Genomic DNA, 25,967 nt, shown 5'->3' with positions numbered 1-25,967 from the left:
TGAGGGACTCAGGAGTGGCAGGGGGGAAGCTGAGGAAGGCTATGAAAGAGCTTTCTGAGGAGGCGGAGAAAGGCAGCTTCTGGCTCTGGCTCAGAAGGAAGGACAGGCACTGGGGAAAGAACACCTAACCCCAACAACAGCCACAGGGGGTAATAGCTACCAGCTGCAGGGGGTGACAGGGAGACGTCCCTCTCACTGCCCCGCCACCAGGAGATGTTCCAGGATTAAACGGGTGAAACATCTGTGAGCGGTGGTTCCTGGCTGATGACCCTGCAGCTGACCTCATGGGCACCGGAGCAGATGCGACAGGCAGCAATGCCAAGCTGGAATTTTCCACTTTCCTGTATCTTGACTGTACTGTAAAAATTCAGAGTGCACAACGGAAATTCTGGGCCAATACAAATGATTTAAATAACAATTTGGGCAATAGCTGATACTGATAGTAGTATTACTTTCTATATGCATCCTGTTTTTATTTGTGATTCAATCTAAAAGGCTAATATTTGCTGGTATTGATGTTTAGCCAATATATCTACACAGCAAATCTGCTAGTGTTGATTTTCCAGTGTTACTTGTATTTAACACCATTCAGAGTTAATATAACGTTTGATCCATAAAAACTAACACTCGCAGAGTCAGTGTTAGTGTGTATTTTGGTCGTTTCACGCACTCTAACACTCTGAGTGTTAAACTTGACCACGCCTATCAATTTTGGTTGAGAAGCATTTAGAAGTCTGCAGTCGTCATATTTCGTTGTCGCCACGATAAGGTGTATTTGGACAAATTTACAGTTTTAGGTCCATATTAACATAAATATATGCATAAAGTGATGGTCGAATTTAAGTTGTTCGACAGCGCATACATTCTACAGGATATATTCAATTTGGAAACATTTTTTTGTCGAAGTGATCGGTCCCTAGCAAAAACTTGGTTATCTAGCTAATTTAATATTCACTACGTGCTGAATATAAGCTGCCACCCGTTGAACCATGTTCTTTCATTCATTGAAATTAAGACTACCGAAACCCATTTGATAACTGCTGGGTGGACTGGCTGCAGCAGCTACCTAAGGAGCGGAGAGGGCTGATTGCAGAGGGAGAAAGAGGCGAGTTGTTTCCTATGATTGCTTTTAATGACTTTCGGGTCACTTATAAGAAACAAGACATGGTGCCTTGTACATTTTAAGCCTTTGTGCGCTTTTTACACGGGTAGCTTCAGTCTGCTAGTCGCTAGCCACAATTTAGCTCATTTAGCTCTGTATTGAGCCTGAATGGCTACTTAAGCTAATTCAGGTGAGCGTTCGGGATTATTCTTTCCCAACCAGACACAAAAACGTCAGGTCTGCTTACTTTTGGCGTTGAAATGCAAGAGCAGGTGTGACAATTTTGCACAGTAAACTGTATTTTTTTTTTTTAGCTTACCGGCTGACAGGCCGTAAGCTATTGTTGTCATACATTCGTCTGTTGTTGTCTGTCATCGTCATCTGTCGTCGTGTCTGTTCCATCGTCTTCCTCTCCGAAACTACAATTCCGACTGACTTCAAACTTGGTATACAGCTTCTTTATGATGATGTCAGCAAAAGTTAGTGAAATTATTTGGATCTGGATCTGATTCTGGATTTGGTGCGACTTTGAAAAATTTCCCCATTATAAGAGATAGGAAGTGGATCGATGCAATAACTCAGTAAATATAAATGATATCAAGTTGACATTTCTACAGTACAGCCCCGATGGGGAGATGACCAAAACATAATGGCCACATGCTGATCAGGATCTTCTTCTGGATCCGGGAACTTACGGAAAATTTAACATGGGCTGTTATGGGGAAAACATTTCAATCGTCTTCTTCTCCAAAACTACAGCTCTGATTGACTTCAAACTTGGTATACAGCTTCTTCATGATGATGTCAACACAAGGCATTGAAATTATTTCGATCCGGATCTGATTCTGGATTTGGTGCGACTTTGAAAAATATTCCCATTATAAGAGATAGGAAGTGGATTGAATCAGTAAGTATCAATGATATCAAGTTGGAATTTGAATTTTTTACAGATCTGATTGGAATATGACCAAAACACGTGCTATTTCTGTAATATAATAAATACACATAACTGGGTGATAATAAATAGCATCTGGATACATTTCCCAAAGCTTTTAATTTGGCCGGTAAGCTACACAGCCATCGGTCCAATTTTTTTTTTTTTACAGTATTTTTTACAGTAGCCATACTCGCCGAGTGTGTATCTTTTGCGTCAGTTCTAATGATACCCAGTTTATGCTTCAAATGTGCAAGGTTAGTCATGTACTCTACTGCTTTAAAAGTAAGACCAAAAGCTATGAAAGTTAAGCAGATTTAACGTCAACTTATGTAATGTGCTGTCAGACAGAAAAATCTGATTTTCTTTTTACCCACCTCTGAGCTAAAGAAAGCTTTATTACATTACTGTTTTTCCTTGTCGTTGTATTTCATTGAAGAAGAACACCCTAACAAATGTATGTAATAACTTCATCATTAACTATGTATGTATTGATGTTTTTGTGTTATTGTTAGTCTTGTCATTGAAGGCAGTGACAGGCTGGTTCCTGTAGAGTATGAGGGAGTGAGCATATGGGTCAGGGCACCAAAGACTGAAGATGTGTACAGTTACCTAGAATTTGTACAAGAGGTAAAAACTGCAGTGGTAGAAAATAACTGTGCATAGTTGTATATAATTGTGTGTGGTATTCTGTTGGTTTTATGCTGCTTTGTTAATCTATTATGCAAGTACAGTTTGTTGTAAACATTTTGACAAATACATGTATTTGTATGTGAATTTATCTGTATTTAACAAGATCTAGAGCACTTAATTGCATCACTGGGCATGGTATGCTTACTAACTTACTGGTTATCTTTTTGTGTATTTTGAATTTAATTTCAACGGCTTAACCTTAATGGTGTTACCCATATTTTTTCTTTTGGTTATGCTGGTGAAATTCAATTGCCAGATTTTACATCCTTGATCCTGAAGTATTCTGCAAGAGTGGAAGTGGATCCAGACATATTTGATGAACTTTTAAAGTCATCACAGGTGTCTTTCAAAGCCTTCACTGAAAGGTGCCATGGTAAGACAATGTTAATGATAATTTATCAATGTATTACAAATGTAGCCCCTTACTTCTTATTACAACACATGCTGTTCTCGTGTTCTTAGATGACAGTGTTGAAGGATTTTCTTCAGATTCCTCATTCTCAGAGTGGTCCACATCACAAGCATCTGATGCATCTTCATCAGGTTCAGATGCAACAATAATACTGGAATCCAACCAAGTTAGCAAAAGACAGCTGATTCAAGGACCCCCTGACAGCATCACAGCAAGACATGTAAGTTATCATTTCCTATTCCTGTGTTAATTAGTCAGCACGTTTGATACTATTACTCAATGTTACAGCGAATGTTTGCTTTTATTTTCCCCTGATTATGCTCTATAGAATATCATGCAATTGTTATTTCAGACTGCCATGGTAGCCCTCCGTTCCAAGCCAGGTGGTGATCAAGTATTCAAAGAATATGAGGAAAACAAACTCTCGTCTGATGGTACTAGAAGAAAGATGGTGAACATACTTGTGGCAGACATGGTAGTGTCATGGGTAAGTGAATATGCACTTATAGAGATATTTTGTTAAAAACATTTTTAATTTTAGATATTAGTTATATTAATGTCTTTGTCTTGACTAATCTCATAAATAATGTATAATCATGTAAACCGTTTAAGTCAACATACTGAAGTCATGGATGTAAAAAGGTTTTGGGGTAAAGCATCTTTTCAGTGATGTTATCTGTCTTTTGTCAGGAGGATCCCCCAGTAAATGTTCGCATAACATATGCTCTTGAAGTACAACTTGTTCCCCCAGTTGAAGACCCAGAGTCAAAGAATGGTTATGTAAGTATTCACATTAACACACCTGTACGCTTATTTCTTTTTGAACACCCAACTTATGCTGTGTTTTTTTTGCTATGCTGTGGAGGGAGTCGTAATTATGTCTCTCTGGTAGTTGGCTTGTAGGGGGTATATTTACCAAACATAGTTCCTAGACACCCACAAATGTAAGTTTGCCAATGCAATCTCTAATATGTTTTAAAACATTTGCTAATTGCTAAATCATCAACTGCAGTACACCCAAAATGTTTGGTAATTTTTCAAACACAAATACATACAATTATTAACTTACAGGGTAAATGTGCCTATTAAGCCCACGTACCATATAAGCCCACTTGTGACTTCAGAGTCAAATTTTTAAAAAGCTACATCACCATTTTTTGCTGGTTCATGTTTCTTCTAATGAAGCAGCTTGTTACATAAATCATAATTCCTACTGTATACCAATCAGATTTGTCAATATTGAGTTATCAAAGCATATGTGCGACATGTACCTGCTGCTCTCGGAAGAAGTTTGAAAAAAACTTTAATGGTTTAGGTGCCCTCAGAAAAAAACATTTTTCCCCATTTCTACTTCCAGTTTTTGGTAAGTACTCAATTGTTTATTAAAATTTAAGAGATTAGAGCTTTGAATAAAACACGTTAGAATACTAGTCGAATTAAAAATACTTTTTCTATTGAAGTTAAAATATGCGTTTTAGCATGACAGCAAACACCATCATCAATACATATAACATTGTTCATTGCAATGACATAAAGCATGATAACCATGTATAGTTTATATTTTTGTATGTAGAACATATATTATACTGTTAATATACATATTTATGATCTATTTATCTTCTTAATTTTTAAGGAAACTGGATAAAAAAAATTCTGGATAATTTACTTAAACCAAAATTTCTGTTGGACATGTGCTCAATCTTTTTGACACATATACCTGATACATTTTAAAGAGGGAATAAATGTGACTAATTCTGACACAGCCTGTTCTTCATCAATACAAAAGTTGATGTTAATTCATATTTATGTACACTTGGTTAGCATAAATGTTATGTGCTCAAGATGGCTTGGTACAATATTTAGTACAAGTTCGATAGTCCGGTCAGTAACAGATCAAGAAAAAGACATGCGAAGTTCACATACTTATCTATATTTAATAAAACAATTGGATAAGGTACCTTAAAATAGGCATAAAATATCTTTACTTTCTGTAGTTTTTATTATCCAGTTCCAAGTAAAACCATACAAATAAAAAACACTGATTTCATGGTACGGATCAAATGCCTAAAATCTCCAGGCCCCAAACTTTACATGCAATAAAAACGACCTTTTGGAAAAGGTTTTATAAAATCTGACCACAGTATGATGAATACACAGAATAAAAAGGAAAATATGGAAAATGAACTGCATATATTACATTTTTCAAATTTTTACAATATTCAGAAAAAAAGAGGAAAATTGCAATTCCCAGATGTGCTTTCATCAAGCAGATATGCCCGTCTTCTAAGGCTGGAACTTTTTTGTCAACAGGAAGTTTTCAAAAACTATAAGCTAGACAAAATTTGCCAAATAAATTTACTCTAATAGGGTATTGGGGGAGAATTTTTTTTTTTCACCACATATGTATACCTCCCCTTGACCAGGCCCATATGCAGGCTATTATTTTTTCCCAAGAGCCTGTTCTCATGTTTCAATGTGCATTTAAGGTGAATATGTGTATTTCTCTCTGGTGCCCTTATCTCTCAGGTGGGGTGAAGCTTGGATACCTTCCTCTAAGACACTGGGCTGGTTCACCCTTTATTCTGTGTGTTGGAGAAAGAAAGAAGAGCATTCAACATTTCTACATCGTCCTGACCAGAAGGTCATTCCCTGTCAATTCAGACTGGAGTTGCTGCCTTTGATGAGCTTGTGAGTTCCTGATCTGGAGTACCACAGACCTTATGATCGCAGTTTGCATGTGACTCTGAAAAAATGTACATTGTGCCATACAGTGCCATAATTCCATGCTAAGCATGTTCATGTTTATTGGTCTACTATGCGTGGTTTAATAAAAGTTTAATATTTTTGCACAAAGTATATTGTGTGTAGGTTTGTGGGGTACAGGGTTTTGGGGAAATAGTGGCAGAAGGGGGATTAATTGTCTGCAACATACTACACTATCAGAGTTACTTGCATTACACCAATTTAGTGTCAATGTTTTGGCAGTTCAGTGTAATTTGGCTGTGTTGTTTTGTAACAATGATTCTAGTGCAAAGTTTTATCTACACTATTGAGTGTTAGCCAGTGTTAATTTTTAACACCTGTCAGAGCTGAAATAACTCTATATAGGTGTTAAAAATTTTACACTTTCAAAAGTGTTATTTAACACTAAAAAAGAGTGGACACATATACATACTTTTCTGGTGTTAAAATTAACACCTCAGAGTTTAATTTAACACTGCCATTTTGCTGTGTATTATTCCTTGAAAAAGTGTTGGCTAAAAATATGGAAAGTGAATTTCGCCAAACCACAAGAGCTGCACTATATTATCATAATTTTTTATAAAGGTCAGTAATTGGATCGTAACCATTTTATTCTTTATGCACTGGAGGAGTGAGTTTTGACAAGCCTCTTGATTACATTGCATTCAACTGCACAATTCGCAGTACTCTCTCTCTTTATTTGGAAACTGCTTTAAAAAGACAGTGCAGTCATCTCTAATATAAACAGTTGCATCTTTTCAACACCTCTGTCTGTGTAAACCACCACTGTAAACATTCCAAAAACACAACATGAATCCTTCTGCAGTGCATTACAAATACAGAGTAGAGATGTTAGTTTCACTTCTCACAATTTGTCTACACCATGATGCATCTTTGAAAGGACACATTTCCACATCCCTGATATACACACACACCACTATCACACATAATTATAGAGTCTGTCCTGCTATACAAAAGACTGAACTTTGTGAGTATGATTAATAAGAGTGTCAGGGCAAAATGCTGTATAGTTTGACGAATGCTTAAGAAAATACTGGATATGAAGACAATACATTGTGGTTTGAGGTCAGGTCTATTTTATAGGAAGGCATAGGTATGCCATAGTTTTTTGCAAACTATTTCTGTATACAGCTCAGAGGAAACTTAGCCTTAGGCGGACTGCAATTATGATGATAACTGTACAGGTACAGAAATTTGTGTACATGAAGATCAGCTACAGGTTAGTGTGTGGTGACTGCAGCCTGAGGCTAAGTTCCTTTATCTCTTGCTGCTGCCCGCATGTCTACACAGTTGACAGCACACAAAGCTCCATTGTTCTCCCTCCCAGTAGCTTGCTCTAGTGAAAGTGCAAACAACGGCATATACAAAACCCTTGTTCATGTCGGGTTCACTACTTAGATACATAACTCTACTGTGGGATTTGTCCACAACATAATGCTCCTTAAGACAATCTCCAACTACATAATATCATCTTGACAAAAAATGTCAGGCTGTATTTCATGATTTAAAACAGGAAAGTGCACTGACATTAATAAAACGACAGCCTTACATCACGACTGAGCAATATGATCCAGATCTCATATCTTAATATATTTTGTATACTGGATTCATATTACAAAAGCTATTCTGCTTGTGCTTGGTTCTTGTTAGTTACCTCCGCCAAGGAGGTTATGTTTTTGCCAAGCGTTGGTCTGTCTGTCTGTGTGCAAGATAACTCAAAAAGTTATGGACGGATTTGGATGAAAATTTAAAGAAACGTTGATACAGGCACAAGGTACAATGATTAAATTTTGGTGGTGATTGGGGGTGGGGGGGCCACAGGGGCCCACTGATCTGCCTTGGTGGTGGTCTGCACTCTCCGAGTGCTTTTCTAGAAAGAGGAGCGCAAACACTGGGGGGTGGGGGCACTGATCTTCCGTGGCGGAGGTCTGTGCTCTCCAAGTGCTTTCTAGTTAGTTAGTTAGTGTGACGATATTACAGTATTAAAACCTGTAGATTCCGTGACAACAGTCCAGCGGACCATCATTAAATGCATCTATGATCGTCAGTTAGTGATGACATTGCGGAGATACAGCGGTTTCGGGTCAGTAAACCCTGAAACTCTGACTACTCTACGCAGCCTCGGACTGCTACACCATCTGGACCCAGCGGCCTGCAGAGCAGCGGAGTTTCCCGCTAGGCACAGTCCGCCCCAGGGAGCGTCGGAAGCAGTGTGACAGGAAACCGAAGCACGGCTGTCATGGTGGGCTAGCGGCAAAGCTAAAGGCTAACCCGTTCAGACCACCGCTTCCATCCATCTTGCTCGCAAACATGGGTTCCCTGGAGAACAAATTGGAGTACCTGAAGCTGGATTTATACACCAAACGGGAACCAGAGACTGCTGCATTCTTATTTCACAGAGACATGGCTAAAAGCATCAGTTCCAGACATCGCCATTAGCCTGGAGGGGCCAACAGCATCAGAGCAGAGAGGAGCAGCGCCCTCAACCGGTAAGATCCTGAGGGGGAGGGGTGTGTGTCTACACAAACAATAACTGGTGCACCAATGCGACCAGGATAACAGACATTCTACAAGACACTCTCACAAGACATTGAGTTCATGATTATTAAGTGCAGACCATTCTACCTCCCACAGGAATTTTCATCACTGTTCATTGCAGTGTACATCCCTCCCAGTGCAGATACCAAGGAAGCCCTGTGTGTTCTCTGTTGTAACATCAGTGACCTGCAAAGCACATACCTGGAGAGTGTTTTCATTGTGGCTGGGACTTCAACCAGGCCAACTTGAAGACTGTCCTCCCCAAATTTTTATCAGCATGTGGACTTTGCTACCATGGGTGAGAACACATTGGACTTGGTATACACCAACATTAAGAAGGCTTTCAGAGCAGCCCCTCGACCTCACCTTGGCTCCTCAGATCACCTCGCTGTTATGCTGACCCCAGCATACAAGCCCCTGCTCATCAGAGGTAAGCCCACCTTGAAACAGGTAAAGGTGTGGCCCGTAGGAGCCATGTCAGTGCTGCAGGACTGCTTTGAGAGCACAGACTGGGCTATGTTTAAGGAGGCCGCAACTGCAGTGGACACACAGACATGGAGGAGTATGCTTTGACCGTGTGTGCATACATTCAGAAGTGTACAGAGGACGTCTGTGTTACCAAGATTGTTAGAACCAGGGCCGATGAGAAACCATTGATGACCAAGGAGGTACAGGCTGCACTGAGAGAGCATGATGCTGCCTTTAGATCTGGCGATGCTGGGGCTCTCAGAGTAGCCAGATCTAACCTGAAACGGACCATCAGGGCAGCGAAGCGCTCTCAAGGGCAGCAAATCCATGTTTTTTTCCAGGACCCAAGTACACCAGACTTCTGTGGCAGGGCATCCAGTCCATTACCAGTTACAAAGCTGCTCACTCCCCCCTGTCAGGACAATATCTGCTTCCTTAACAAACTGATCAGTTCTAACGGATGGTTTGAGGATTTAAACACCACCCCTGCGAGGACAGCCACCCCCCACCCCAACGAAAAGCACTCAGGCTTGAATCAGCAGATGTGTGGAGGACGCTGAGAAAGGTCAACGTAAGGAAGGCGGCGGGCCCTGACAATTTTCCTGGGCAGGTTGTCAGGGAATGTGCAGACCAACTGGCCTGCGTCCTCATTCTTTAGTGGATAAGTCTGTCCAATTGTCTACGCTGTCATCAGTTAACCTGATAAGTGTGAAATCAGACAGAACTGTGTTTTGTATATTCTATAATGTTTTCAGTCTTAAAGGGGTCACATTTTGCTAAACCCACTTTTATTAGTCTTTGGTACATTTATTTGTGGATTTGCACCCTAATAGTTAATAAATTTTGAATTTGAACCCTCCAGGTGCTGCAAATCTATCTTCATATTCATTTCGGCAAAAATTGAGCGGATGTCTACAACCCATTTCAATTCCTGCTAATTTGTTACATTTTATAAATAGTTACATCACAACATTGCACATTTAAGGTCAAGACTTCTGATGAACATTTCTCAGAGTACGCCATTATTGTTTGTCAGCAGCAGCGGTTGTAGTCCATTCTGAAAATATGTCCAAACTTCAAGCCGATTACCTAAAATGTGGGGTCATTTGCATTTAAAGGGCTAGCGCTCAAAACGACCTTTCTCATGTCATTACTCAAAAATATGGTTGAAGAGGAGCCTGTAGAGTTTTATTAATGAAGAATTCAGACCCAAGCATAGCATTTACAGTTTATGTAGACCACAGGGAAATGTTTTTAAAATGCATAATTCCATTTAAAAAGGCAAAATATCACTCCTTTAAATTGTCTCTATCCCGTTATTGAGTGTGTTTCAGGCCTCAAAACTTTAATTTGCTTATATTTAATAAATAGAATTAAAGTGGTCATTAAAACTAATGAAAGCTCATACACAGCCTTTCAGAACAGGTCCACACTCTCCTGGAAATGGGGTTTGTATGTCGTCATCATATTGCACAGCCCTATTTTGTACTTCCTCCACTATGTCAAAATCAGAGCTAAGAGGCTGTGAAATTTTAAAGAGGCAGTTTCAACCTACTTGTGATATTTATCATTTACCATCTCTACTGCTTTATCTTCTTCCCCCAGTGTCCCAGTACTCTCCATCTCCCCTCTACCTAACAAAACTGCATACTTCGTTAGAGACTAAAAATATCTATTACCACCTTCTGAAATCTCACTTTGTTGCTTGAATAATTCATGCCATGTGAGTTACCATGCACAGAAAATGTGGAAAAGGTGTCCAGCAGTTGCTAAGGGAAAAAGCAAAGACACCAACTGTCTCAGCTTTTTATTGTCTGCTAACTGAGGCAAAATAATTCAGCAACATAAAGCAGGAGGTAAATCAGGCCCAAGACAACAGTAAAAGTCTGGTGTGCATCTGCTCCTTAGAGAAATATGAGATCTGCACTGTACTGACCAGTGTGAAAGCTGGAGCTGGAGGGTGAGCATTTGTGCTTATGATTCTTGCAATGGACCATTCCCATCTATACAGACAAACACACAAACTATCAGCTCTTAAATCTGCCACTGCAAGATAGCACTGCATGATTTGGTGAATAAGTCATATCGGTCTTTGTCAGACATGTGATCAACACGGCCCCTCCACCATTTTGGAGGGTTAGTCTCTACGGCTCTGAGGTAAACAACAGAGGTGAACACCAAGGTAGTGAGGATAGTCATATGTTGTTAAACCGCAAAACTGGAGAAACAAAAGAAAAACTAGCAAAAACCTTATAGAAACAAGCATAACAAAGATGCCAGGGAAAGGTATTTTGCTAAATTATCAACAGTTAACAACACTGATCCATACAAGGTAGCAGCTAGCAGCTGGAGACCCGATGCTGCACTGATACCTCCAACCTCATCCATCAATATTACCAACTATCTTGTGTATGATATGAGCGCACACACATTTGATGAGTTCAGAAACTATAAATCTCTTGAAGCTCACAGACATTTCTCCTGCAACAATCAAAACTTCACAATTTTGTGGTTTCATCTCAGCTGTGTGAGGCTATAGCATGCATCTGATAAAGAAAAACAATTGGATGTGTTCAAACTGTTCCGCACACTCCCAGTATTGTTTCTGGTGTGTGAGGTGCGCACATTCACACAAGGGTTACCGCACAGCACTGTGACTGAAATTATTTGTACAGTTATCTTAGACTGAACTATTGTTATGTAGTTTGGATTGTTACAGTTTGCACGATTGTTCTGCACTCTGCATCATTGTTAGACAGTTTTCACTTTTGTTATGCCATTGTCAAAATCTGGCCTACATTCGGTTTACATACTGTTTATTCATAAAAACGGAAATAGTCAAGATCACAACCGTTTTGGAAAGTAAAAGCGAACATAGTTTATTGTTAAAACAGTGTCAAATACAGTTTTGCACTACAAGGTATACAAAATTCTTTACCATTGTGGACCTCTGATGTTGTTATGTCTTCTGAAGAATATTACTAAACTATAGTTGGGCAATGGTTTGTCAGTGCACAACACGCAGTGACAATTTTACCTTCATATGGTAGTATCATGCTAATAGGAATGGTTCTTATTAACATTTTATATTTTTGAAAAACATTTCCAACATCCTTTGCAAAGTCTCTCTATCTGGCCATACAATCACACATCATAGGTTTGAATATAAAAATAATACCATGTAAGTGAAGATTCTGTACACTGTCTAGGGAAACCTGAAAGAGATGGGCAAGGTGTGGTGCAGGCAGATCCAATCTGAGATGTATAAAGGTCAAAAGTAGCATTTGAAATGGGGGGAGAATTTTTTTTGTGAACACATAATGTAAGGGGCAGCAAAAAAGTAAATAAAGCCATAAATGTTGCAAGGTTTGGTATACCAGTAGTATTTTGCTTTATCAATATCATCACCCAAAAATCATCAGTGAGCCTCAGCTTGTTGAGCTCATCTTGATATTCCTCCAGCAGGCGGTTCACTTCCACGTGCCTAAGGATACACATATTACATTCAGTCTGTCCCAGCTCCTGAATGGTTCCATTCCCAGAGTTCAACTGGTAACTTTCCTCTGCAGCCTCCTGCTTCCCCTCATCAGTCTGTAGCTGACCGCATTCTGCAGCCTCCTGTGTCCCCTCAGCACTGTCATGTTCATCAGTATGTCCTGTCTCGCTTGTAGTGTGTTGGTGTTCCTCGGCTGTGCTTGGTTAACTCTTCTGGCAGAGTGTGCAGTGTCTGTGGGTCTGATGTCAGTGTGGCCCAAATGCAGGGATCGAGCCCAGTCTGGATCAGCCTCCAACATCTCATATGCAGGTTGACCTGCAATAACATTAGAATTTGAGTACATTTTAAAGTGCTGTACACCATTTCCCTTTGACATACATCACAATTACTTCTAAACTGTCATTAGTCTAGTTAGTAAAGTAGCAGTGGTAGTCAAATGTGTGTGTGCTTGAAAGTGAAATACAAATAAGGTGACAAGGTTTTTGTGAATGCGATGTGCATTCTTAACTACCTTCATACAAGATTGTGCTAAGCACATAAAATTTAGTAAGATTTGACATGACTAGATCAATCAAGGTGTGCTGCCTTCCTCTGTGTTGTTTACCTGAGTAATAAACAACAATGGTAAAATACAACATCAGCACGAGCAAACTTTATAGGTCAGTCAATTGGCCCATGGAGTCATTATTTAAACAAACAAAAACTTTTATTTTTACCTTTGTGAAAATGCTGAGAGCAAACTCGCACAAAAGAAGACATTGTTGAAAGTGATGTCTCGCTGCAGGAACCCAGGCAATCTGACGTCTCTTTGTTATGTCCTCCATCTGCTGCACATAACCCCTTCTTCCAGGTAGGAAAATGGAAAAATCATATCCCAAGGTTGAACTTCCGACCATTCGAAACACTGGTGTGCAGCCTTTCATGCTACACCAGCGACCCACTTTTCAAGCAAGAAGGACAGATCCAAGCTAAGGTATGTCTAGTCTGTGCTGAATTGCTCTAACCCACCAAAGTGGCAGAACAATCCCGAAATGCACTGTGGTTTTGCAGGTATGACATCACCTGTCAGAGACTGATTGTGATGTGCATATGCACAAATGACATTATGAACCTACTTGGTTGGTTATCAAGGTCATGAGTATGCTGACATGATGACTAATATTTTATAGGATATGAAAACATTCTGAAGTTGACAGGTGTCCTGTAAAGGGCATACTCCATTTGGACATTCTGAATTAGGCCTTTTTCCTGAATGAAACCTATTTTATTAAGATGTTCCAAAAGCACATTCTTTGGACATGTACACAGTACATTCAGAATATGTTTCATTTGTGTGTACAGTTGACTGGAGTAGAGACTAAGATCCTGTGGTAGAGCTGGGAGGAGAAACACACAGGCTAATAAACATGATGGAGTATAACAAAAGGTGTTGGATTTATGATCAAACATTGAAAAGCTGAGTTTATCAACAAAATGCCTAAAGAAAAGTACAAGGCCGAGTCCAGTGGAATGTGAATGTGTTCAACAAGTCTTTTTTGAATAAGGGCAAAAATATTAATATTTTGTGCATGTAAAAATACCAGTGGTCATTGTCTCTTGATCTCAAATACCGTATCAGTATTTTTTCTTGTCCTGCTCGCTAACATCCATTCCATTTGCTCTATCCACAGCATAGTCATGTGACCACAAATTGCACAAACTTCACAGCTGATAATAAAATGAACAGACTCATCGGCCATTTTTTAAAAATGGGTGTAAATAACAAGCAGACTGCATACAAACACAAAATATGTTCTCATGTTATACATTTAATTAAACTGCAGCCTTCTGTGATTCTATCATTTCAGAACCTGACATTGTGATTGTGATTTACTGTGCAGCTCTAGTGAATGGAAGCATGTTGGTTTAGAGGTTGATTACATACCAGCCCTCTGTATGGAGTCGGTCAGAATCCTGTCAGCAGTGTCATACTTGGTATGATAGATAAAACCATTCTCAATGAAAGCCAGATCAATACCTGTCAAAAAAAAAGTAATTCAAATGAATACACATAATGCAAAGCATGAAGAAACAGGTGTATACAAGTTCAACGAACACAATGTGATTCTGTAAGTATCGACATCTCCAAATTAAAACTATAGCAAACAATGTAGTGGGTGGAAGTGGAGGAGTTTAAGTATCTTGGGGTCTTGTTCACGAGTGAGGGAAGGATGGAGCATGAGATTGACAGACGGATCGGTGCAGCGTCTGCAGTGATGCAGTCGCTGTACCGGTCGGTTGTGGTGAAGAAGGAGCTGAGCCAAGAGGCGAAGCTCTCGATTTACCGGTCAATCTACGTTCCTACCCTCTACCCATCTACTTCCTACCCTATGGTCATGAGCTTTGGGTCATGACCGAAAGGACAAGATCCCGGATACAAGCGGTCGAAATGAATTTCCTCCGCAGGGTGGCTGGGCGCACCCTTAGGGATAGGGTGAGGAGCTCAGTCACCAGGGAGGAGCTCGGAGTAGAGCTGCTGCTCCTCCGCGTCGAGAGGGGCCAGCTGAGGTGGCTCGGGCATCTGTTTCGGATGCCTCCTGGACGCCTCCCTGGGGAGGTGTTCCGGGCATGTCCCACCGGGAGGAGACCTCGGGGAAGACCCAGGACACGTTGGAGAGACTATGTCTCTCGGCTGGCCTGGGAACACCTCGGGGTCCCCCCGGAAGAGCTGGAGGAGGTGTCTGGGGAGAGGGAAGTCTGGGCATCCCTGCTTAGACTGTTACCCCCGCGACCCAGTCCCGGATAAGCGGTGGATAATGGATGGATAGATGGACAATGTAGTGGGAGTAGTAAATGACATAACATACTGTGGAATCATGGGAGCTGTTATTTTCACCACCATAGCCCATGAAAATGTCTCTGATTTATCCACAAATTTCATGCATTGCAATGTGAACGTGCCCGATTATGGAGTCATGTAGAAATGTCAAAAATCGATGTTCTGAATGTAATGTTTTAATAATATTGACGGTGTAATTAACTAAGAGGGCGGAATTAAAGTGCGACCACTGCGCTGCCCTGAACACTTTACAGCAACACAAAATGATGTCAGAAAAAACAATCAATGCAGTGCCTATAACTATGTTAAAAGCAAGTACAGTACAGGCCAAAAGTTTGGACACACCTTCTCATTCTTTGCATTTTCTTTATTTTCATGACTATTTACATTGTAGATTCTCACTGAAGGCATCAAAACTATGAATGAACACATGTGGAATTATGTACTTAACAAAAAAGTGTGAAATAACTGAAAACATATCTTATATTCCAGTTTCTTCAAAGTAGCCACCCTTAGCTCTGATGACTGCTTTGCATACTCTTGCCATTCTCTTGATGAGCTTCAAGAGGTAGTCACCTGAAATGGTTTCCTAACAGTCTTGAAGAAGTTCCCAGAGATGCTTAGCGCTTGTTGGCCCTTTTGCCTTCACTCTGCGGTCCAGCTCACCCCAAACCATCTCGATTGGGTTCAGGTCCAGTGACTGTGGAGGCCAGGTCATCTGGCGCAGCACTCCATCACTCTCCTTCTTGGTCAAATATCCCTCACACAGCCTGGAGGTGTGTTTGGGGTCATTGTCCTGTTGAAACATAAATGATGGTCCAACTAAACGCAAACCGGATGGAATGGCATGTCACTTCAGGATGCTGTGGTAGCCATGCTGATTCAGGTTGCCTTCAATCTTGAATAAATCCCCAACAGCGTCACCAGCAAAGCACCCCCACACCATCACACCTCCCCCTCCATGCTTCACGGTGGGAACCAGGCATGTAGCATCCATCCGTTCACCTTTTCTGCGTCACACAAAGACACGGCGGTTGGATCCAAAGATCTCAAATTTGGACTCATCAGACCAAAGCACAGATTTCCACTGGTCTAAGGTCCATTCGTTGGGTTTCTTGGCCCAAATAAATCTCTTCTGTTTGTTGCCTCTCCTGAGCAGTGGTTTCCTAGCAGCTATTTGACCATGAAGGCCTGATTCACGCAGTCTCCTCTTAACAGTTGTTGTAGAGATGTGTGTGCTGCTAGAGCTCTGTGTGGTATTCATCTGGTCTCTAATCTGAGCTGCTGTTAATTTGTGATTTCTGACGCTGGTGACTCAGATGAACTTATCTTCAGCATCAGAGGTGACTCTTGGTCTTCCTTTCCTGGGGCGGTCCTCATGTGAGCCAGTTTCGTTGGAGCGCTTGATGGTTTTTGCGACTGCACTTGGGGACACATTCAAAGTTTTTGAAATTTTCTAGACTGACTGACCTTCATTTCTTAAAGTAATGATGGCCAGTCAGTTTGTCTTTACTTAGCTGATTGGTTCTCGCCATAATATGCATTCTAACAGTTGTCCAGTAGGGCTGTCAGCTGTGCATCAACCTGACTTCTGCACAACACACTGATGGTCCCAACCCCATCAATAAGGCAAGAAATTCCACTAAGTAACCCTGACAAGGCACAGCTATGAAGTGAAAACCATTTCAGGTGACTACCTCTTGATGCTCATCAAGGGAATGCCAAGGGTGTGCAAGGCAGTCATCAGAGCTAAGGGTGGCTACTTTGAAGAAACTAGAATATAAGATATGTTTTCAGTTATTTCACACTTTTTTGTTAAGTACATAATTCCACATGTGTTCATTCATAGTTTTGATGCCTTCAGTGAGAATCTACAATGTAAATAGTCATGAAAATAAAGAAAATGTGAAGAATGAGAAGGTGTGTCCAAACTTTTGGCCTGTACTGTATATGGAAAGATTTTGGTTTCTATGAAGTTGAGGGGAAAGGGGAACTGGACAAAAGCTACAGTATTTGCTGGGTATGTTGAGCACCAATGAAGTATTTTGGGAACACGACGAACATGAATAAGCATCTCCCTGTTGGTTCTTTGCAATCCAATATGTTGCCAGGTACAGTTGTCCTCAAAATTACTCATCCCTTTGCCATTTTTTGTTTTTGTGATGAAATGAATAAGTTTCGTCAAGTTTGTTTGTGACTTATACACTCCTTATCAAAATTTTAAGACTGGATGAAAAATTGCATTAATTTACATTTTGCACTGTTGTATTTTAAGAAGGTTCTAAGTAGAGCTTCAAAATGTAAAAAGAAGAAATAAGAGTAAGACAAAACAAAAATTTGAGTAAGCAATTTATTGAAAACAACAGTTAAACTGAAAAAGGCTGTTCATCTGCTGATCAAAAGTTTAAGACCACAGCCTTTAAAAGCCAAAATCTGCACAAAAATGTGGATTCAATGTCATTTTCTGTCAGGTATTCACATTTTTATGACCTCCTGATGGCAAAGGCAAGGCCAAAAAATTCAAGTGGCAGACCCAAAAAAATTTCACTGGTGCCCCTGTATATTTTTTAGGGCTGTCAAAAGTAACAAATCAGCATGGATTAATCCATCATCATGATTAATCTGATTCAAAATTTTAATGCAATTAAGTCATCTGCAGAGCAGAATGACATCGCATTTCGGGCAGTTTGTCCAAGTAGAGTTACCATCGGTCATGTGCAAATGGGCAGTTGATCTGGTTGTGACAGGCAGTAGAACCAACCAATAAAGATGGAAGACACTACACAGCATGCTGGCCCTCTGGGTGGGAAATTTTAGTACAAAAAAACTCCAAGAGTCGACCGTCATAAAGTATTGTGCACACTCTGCAGGAAGGGGTTTTCTTTTCACTGGAGCACTTCCATCTTAAAATATCACATTAACACGAAACACGTTAGTTGGGGATTCTACTAGCATTCTGGCTAACACGTCCCCCAGCATGCGACCAAGATGTTAAGTGCATATATATTCCCTTCCTTCTTGAGTCTGTTTGCTCATGCAAAATGAAATGTGATCAATATAGATCAACAATGAATGATATTTAATCGCAATAAATCAAAATTAATCCACAGTAACCCTATGAATAATCTGATTAAAAATTTTACTTGTTTGAAACCACAAATTATAACATAACGTGCCCGCACTTGAAAACCCTTGGCCTTCAGTCCACACCAGGGTTTCTCAACTTTTTTTTGAACCAAGCCCCACTAACGACATTATCAGGCTACTGGCACCAGCCCATGCCCAAAAAAATTTGTGGGATGGGGGGTGGGACGTACTTCTACAAGTAACACGACGGACCTGTATGTGGAGGATGTGGTGGTTTATATAGCGAGTGAACCACTGGTTCTCCACTGGTGCATGCCAAAGTTTTTGCATATACGGACAGACAGACAGACGGACAGACAACGAACTGATGACAATACCCTGTGGCAAGGGCTGAGGGTAAAAAGGGAAGTGGACTGTGTGTGTGTTTCAGGCATCACACAAAATCCTGAAAGAGCTGACTCCTGCAGTTTGGTATACTTATGTATTTCTTGTCAAGGAAGAGATGAGTAAAAACGGCAAGTTGATAGGGCCAGTATTTTGGGAGATATTAGTTATTTTGGAACACCATACCATTACAATCACGTTGCTATGCAAATGACGGTTGATAGGAAGCACAGTACCACACTGCATGACGGGAAATGAAGTTAAAAACAGGAATGACACATTTACTAACTTCAGTCCCTAGATATTGGTATTAATTGCTGTATGGCATACTTACGTATTTTTGTTCAAGGATGAGACTAGCAAAAATGGCAAGTTGATAGAACCAACATGTTTGGGAGATATTAGTAATTTTGGAAAACAATAGCCTTACAATCACATTGCTATGCCCATGACAGTTCACAGGAAGCGCAGTACTATGCTGCGTGACTGGAAATGAAGTTAAAAACAGGAACGATGCATTTACTAACTTCAGTCCCTAGATATTGGTATTAATATATCAATTGTCATTTAAATTTTAAAGAATGATCGGTCAATTTTACGTTCAAGCCAGGCACGAAGTAAATCTGTTTGTTGGTTATGGAATGGGAGTCAGGCAAATAATGCAGACGAAAGTTTGTTCGTGAATATAGACCAGATTTTGTTGAAACGAGTACTTTTGAGATTGAGTGAAGCGGACATTTTTTCAACTAAAATTTCATTAAATTAAGATTCTTTATTTATCTATTTTTTTAAGATACGACTTTATTCCCTCAATATTATGACTTTCATTCTCAATATATCACTTTATTCTCGTAAAATTATGACTTTTTGTGTTCGACTTTATTCTCATGAAAATACAGGTTTCATCTCGATATTTTACGACTTTATTCTCATAGTGACAAGTGTTTTTATTTTCTTATGTGGCCCTAATATGCCGTTGTAGTTAACAGGTTCTTCCAGTATGGAATATTTAGCTGATGTCTGGTTTTCCAGTGGAGAACGATTATCTTCTTTGCGACAGTTAGGGCTGTGAATAATATTGTTTTAGTCAGTGTAATGGTCTATTAGGGGGTGGAGGATGGATTAAAAAAAAAAAAAAAGAAAGGTTTATTGGTACAATGTTGAAACATGTTCACTGGGCTTAGGATAGCGACCCTAAAATGTGGCTGCCAGCTCGGCCAGACTCTGTTTAAATCGGATGCATATGTCCGAGTTCGAGAATGTGGCGGACAAAGACATGAAATAAACATACCAATTCACTAGAATCCCGTTTAAAGCTTGTTGACATTTCATACAAAGGTTAGCGCCAACACTGATCACAGTTTCTACTTTTGTCAGTTCTAGTTCAGTTATCTGTGTATCAATTGCATTCATGCCCTACCCCCCCTTCTCTCTCTTACTCCAACTGGTCAAGGCAGATGGTTTCTGTTGTTAAAAGGAAGTTTTTCCTCGCCACTGTCACCAGCCCCAGGTGTTTGTTCCTGGAGGATTCTTTTGGGTTTCTGTAAATTGGCTTGAGCGTCTGGTTTCGACCGGCTCTATTTGTAAAGTGTCATGAGATAACTTTTGTTATGATTTGGTGCTATATAAGTAAAATTTGATTGGATTTGACCAGTATCAATTATTTCAAATTTATTGTGTTCCTTCTGTCTTCTTCTTCTTGCCATGCGCTCAGCCATAGCTTATACCTTGTTCTTTTCATGAAAAACTGCTCCTTTTTCCCCCTCAAACATTTTCCATTGTATATCTATGACATTGGATTGTATTAGGATTATACAGGCCCCAGTCTTCCCAAAAGGTTTTATTATTCACATTTTCGTTAAAAAGTTGTCAAAAAATAGTGGGAAGAATATGACAACCACCGTGCAAACACAACAACGAAGTCAGTGTTTATAATATGTGAATCTGTTTGCGCAAGTACACCTTCTGCTGGTAGTGAGTTGGAGCTCCTCTATGTAGCATTGACATGGTTCAAAACACCGGTCCGAACAAGGTACTTCCTTAGCTCACAGTCCAATGTAATTGAGAGGAACCCTTGGCACCACACCATGGCATCTGGCACCGTGCTGTGGTACCTGGTACCAACCCTTGGTACCGAGCTGAGCTGTGGTACCGAGCCATGATCCCACGGCCCCATGGCACCTGGCACCTAGCATTGGCCTCGAGGTGCCGCGGCACCGCACCACCGGCACCTGGAGCCGAGGCACCACCGCGGTGCCACGGCACCTGGCACCGACGTGCCGCGACACCTGGCACCAAGCCGTGGTACCACGGTGCCACGGCACCTGGCACTGAGCCGTAGTACCGCGGTGCCACGGCACCTGGCACTGAGCCGTAGTACTGCGGTGCCACAGCACCTAGCGAGGTGCCACGGCACCACCGAGGCCGGGCCAACGGTAGGTGCTGTGGTACCACAGTACTACGGCTCGGTGCCAGGTGCCGTGGCACCGCGGTGGTGCCTTGGCTCGAGGTGCCGGTGGTGCCGCGGCACCCCGGGGCCAACGCTAGGTGCCGTGGCACCGCGGTAACATGGCTCGGTGCCAGGTGCCATGGCACTGCGGTACCAGGGCTCAGTGCCAGGCGCCATAGCACCGTGGTGCACCACCGAGGTGCCGCGGTACCACCGGCACCTCAAGCCGAGGCACCACCGTGGTGCCATGGCACCTGGCACCGAGCTGTGGTACCGCGGTGTCACGGCACCTAGCGTTGGCCCCGGGGTGCCATGGCACCACCGGCACCTTGACCCGAAGGTGCCGCGGCACCGAGCCGTGGTACCGGAAGTGAGCCACCGGCGGTGTCGGTGCCTCAATATGCACTCGCTGTCTCTCGTGTTCTTTCAGCTTGTATGCTTCTCCTTGCTTCCTCCAGATGTAGGCAACTTCCATGTGGCTAAACAACTCCATCTTTGTTTCATCAGATCAGAGGACTGATGACCAAAACCTAGGATCTTGGTTAAGAAGAGCTCTAGCAAATGCTTGACAAGCCTCCTGATGTTTCATCCTGAGTTGTGGCATCTTCCTGGGTCTGCAGTCCTTGAATTTCCCTCTGGATTAATAAAGTATCTATCTATCTATCTATGGAGACCTCCTTTGTGCAATACTCGCTGGATGGTTGCCTGTGATACCTTCATACCTTTGTTATGGTGGTGACAACATAATGCCATGGTTATAACCTATAATGCTAGGATGCTTATCTGTTAGTGGCACCGGAAATCTCATCAAGTTACAAGGCCTAATGAATTTAACATGACTACATCAACATCCTGGATGACGAAAACAAAGTGCTGAGAAACTCCAGATTGGTCCTGATTGGACGTCCCAGCAGGACAATGAGCATACCGCCAACATAGTGCAGCAGTGGTTCAAGGACATGGGCCAGTCAAAGTCCTGACCGAAACTATATAGAGAATCTGTGGAGGGAGCTGAAGACCAGAGTGATGGGTAGGAGACCATCCAACTGGACCCAGCTGGAGGCTATGGCCCAGGAAGAGTGGACCAAAATCCCACAGGAGAGATAAGAAAGCCTGTGGACACTAACAGGAACCACCATCAAGAACAAAGGCTACTCTATTGACCGTTAAGAAAAGACATTGGACTTATGCCATGTTTCCACTATGTGGTACCGGCTCGACTTGACTCGACCTTTTTGGCATTCCCATTATGATAAAGGGCCTGGAATTTGGTACCCGGTACTAGTTTCTTGATATCACCTCAGCTGAGGTTCCAAGATTGGGGAATAGATATGAAAACATGACATGTAAACACTGCAGACCACTGACTGGTCAGAGAGTTGTCTCTGTGACCCGCTGTTATACAAAAAACAGATGCGGAAGTTGACAGTAAATATAGTGGTAGGTTAATGTGATGTGTTAAGGTGATGACAGCCCGCAAAACTACACCATGGTTGGTTGTGGAGATTCAGTCTTTATTTGGTGGCCAATGTAAAAATTCAACATGAGCTTGACCAGACAACACGCAACGAAGCGAGTTTATCAGCAACTCTGAGCAGACAACACGGACGTAGCGCGCCGCATCGCTATGACGTCCAGGTACACTAAAGTCGGTAGTATCCTGTAATGGAAATGGTCTCCAGGAATAGGACCTGGTACCCGAGTCGAGTTGAACCGAGTCGAGTCGAGCCGGTTCCATGTAGTGGAAATGCAGGATTAGTAAACCTACGGTATGAATAATTTTGAACATGGCATTTTTTGGAAACCCATTAATAAAATACTCCTGAAATAAAGTATTTCTTCAAGTATCATTTGTTGTTTTTCCCTCACTTGTGTATAACACACAAGTCACAAACAAATTTGACGAAACTCGTTCATTTCGTCATAAAAACAAAAAATCACAAAAAATGGCAGGGATATGAATAATTTTGAGGACAACTGTACATGTATAACTTTCCAGTTGACACATATTTGTTGTCTCAATAAAAGATAATGGAAGCAAATTCATCAGCTTGTTTTCATTATGGATCATTAGAAATGCACTTAGTTTTTATCTCAATCAGTATTAAATCCTTGTGGGAGCAGGAACTGAGTGCGAGTGTATCAGATGAGCTATGGGAGGCTGCACTTAAGAGAGTACATTCCTCTTCAGTCTGTGCACAACATGGCCTCATTCAGTGCAGAAATATTCATAGGGCCCATTGGACTAAAGACAGACTGTCCAAAACTTATACCGGTGTTAATTACCTCCGCCAAGGAGGTTATGTTTTTGCCGGCATTGGTTTGTCTGTCTGTCTGTCTGTCCATGTGCAAGATGACTCACAAAGTTCTGGACGGATTTGGATGAAAATTTAGGAAATGTTGATATTGGCACAAGGAACAAATAATTAACTTTTGGTGGTGATTGGGGGGGAGGGGAGAGACTTATCTTCCTTGGCGGAGGTCTGCGCTCTCCGAGGACTTCTAGTTCTAACTGTGTGCGATGTAACCAATCCCCAACCAATCACACCCACATTTGGGGCTGTCTGTCTCTAGGTGGCTTTTGAGTGGAGGTGTTGAATAGAATTTCAAAGATATGTGGCTCACAGGTGGAGCCAGACCCTCTGATTGCACTTTTTGGAACCTCCTCTTCCACATTGCTTTTAACTAAAACAAACCTGAGCATAACTGCGTTTGTCACCCTGTTGGCAAGACGTCTGATTTTACTTAGATGGAAATCTCCAATTCCTCCATCCCATGTTCTTTGGATCAAATCCATCCTGAACTGCATACATCTAGAGAAGATATGATATACACTTCATGGCTCCTAGACCAAATTTTATATAATGTGAACCCCTTTTGTTTCATATGCAAGAGATCTAAATTTCTCTAGTATTCCTGGTTGATTAGTTGTGTCTTTTGTATTCACAGATGTGGCCGTTCCCCTACTGGACTGGAATGAGCTAAACCTAATTTACTCCTGAACATATAGGAGCCTGAAATTATGTGCATAATGAGGCACCTTAAACACTGAGATGGACCATGTTTACACTGACCTACATATGATCGTATAATTGTATACTTTAAAGTCGAGGTACTGTTTGTTGTCTGTTTTGTTTGTTGAGGTTGTTTTATTTTGTTTTTATACATTGTTGTCACTTCGGTTACTGGCTTCATGTCCTTTCACATACAAAAGCATGTTGTATACATGTAACCTGTGACTGAAAAAAAGCCTTTATAAAATAAGTTGTGGGAAAAAAAAGAAATGCACTTAGTTTTAAAAATAGCAAGTACATGTCATACAGTGAAAAAAATATTAATTAATTGCAGGGTGCATCCATAATCATTTATAATCAGATCATAACCCTGTGAATTGGAATCAAATCAAATCCTCAGGAACCTAGTGATGCGCACCCCTTATATGTATGTGTGTATATGTATGTGTGTGTATATATATATATATATATATATATATATATACACATATACATATACATATATACATACATACATACATACACACACACACACACAGCTCTGGAAAAAAAAAAAAAAAAAGAGTCCACTGCAAAATTATCACTTTCTCTGATTTTATAATTTATAGGTACGTGTTTGAGTAAAATGGCCATTTTTGTTTTATTCTCTAAACTACCGACAACATTTCTCCCAAATTTCAAATAAAAATATTGTTATTTAGAGCATGTATTTGCAGAACATGACACAGGGTCAAAATAACAAAAAAATGCAGGTGTTTTCAGACCTCAAATAATGCACAGAAAACAAGTTCATATTAATTTCTAAACAACACTCTAAAAAATGATTCATGGGGTTAGTTAGTTGAGCTTAAAATCAAGAGCTTTTTCAACATAAAAGAATAAGGTTGTTACATGGACTAATTATAACAAGGTGGTAACTTATTTTAAGAAGTTGGTCCAGCTGAAAATATTGGGTTAGTTGAGCTTAAAATCAAGAGCTTTTTAAACATAAAATTATAAACTTGTTACATGGACTTAATATAACAAGTTGGTAACTTATTTTAAGAAGTTTGTCCAGCTTAAAATAGAAAACTGTGTTAACTTAAAATGTATGTATATTCTCGACAAAAACTTTCAAATTCAAATTCAAAAAACTTTATTTGTCCCCAGGGGGCAATTCAAAGGCCAGACCCGAAATCAACTCCACCTCCTTCATTGTCTGAGCTGAATCAGGACTGAAATTTTGCTATATACTGAGTTTTGCTGTCAGTTACTGGCTCTTTGCCCCAATCACAGCCAGCAACTGGCAGATGATACATTACTGAAAAACATAAATTCAAATAAATAAACATTAAATAAGACAAAACAAAGGTTTTCATAAACGTTTTAGGGCTGAGTTTATGTAAGATTTTCAAATCATGTTTTAAGTTGAGGCATTGCATGTTTCTCTTTCATAAGTAATAAAGAGGTGAGGTTATTGTCTGTGTGGTTTCTTTTGAAGACGTTTGAAGTTTGCAGCGAGATAAAGTATGACTGATCACATTAAACATCCTGTTACAAAACAAAAGTACCCCTCATATTCATAGTAATATGAGCTTTTATTTTGAAAAAAACAGGGAAGACGTTCTTTTGTACGACGTCTCCGAAATGTCAGAACCTGTTGTAATTATCCAAATTACGTCCAAAATAACGAAGCGAGACTCTCAGTTTAAAATACGCATTCATTTACTGCGTGCGGCAACTTGAAAACAAAAACACATACAACTTTCACAACTCGTGGCATACATACATCTACTTCCGTGAAAATTCCTGTACCTCATGGGTAATGCT

At 40.7% G+C, this 25,967-nt stretch overlaps 1 protein-coding gene across 1 annotated transcript in view; it reads right to left on the bottom strand.

Annotated features, from left to right (window-relative positions):
- Positions 1 to 25,967, bottom strand: part of ermp1 (endoplasmic reticulum metallopeptidase 1) — an 81,774-nt gene that overhangs the window by 16,943 nt on the left and 38,864 nt on the right. Inside the window, exon 6 of the mRNA XM_030148376.1 lies at positions 14,331 to 14,423. Coding sequence (XP_030004236.1) covers positions 14,331 to 14,423 — 93 coding nt within the window. The remainder of the gene's footprint in view (positions 1 to 14,330; positions 14,424 to 25,967) is intronic.

Source organism: Sphaeramia orbicularis, chromosome 12 (genome assembly GCF_902148855.1).
Source record: "Sphaeramia orbicularis chromosome 12, fSphaOr1.1, whole genome shotgun sequence".
NCBI lineage: Eukaryota > Metazoa > Chordata > Actinopteri > Kurtiformes > Apogonidae > Sphaeramia > Sphaeramia orbicularis.
Note: the sequence above shows the minus strand (reverse complement) of the source record. Positions and strands in the feature narration are given on the sequence as shown.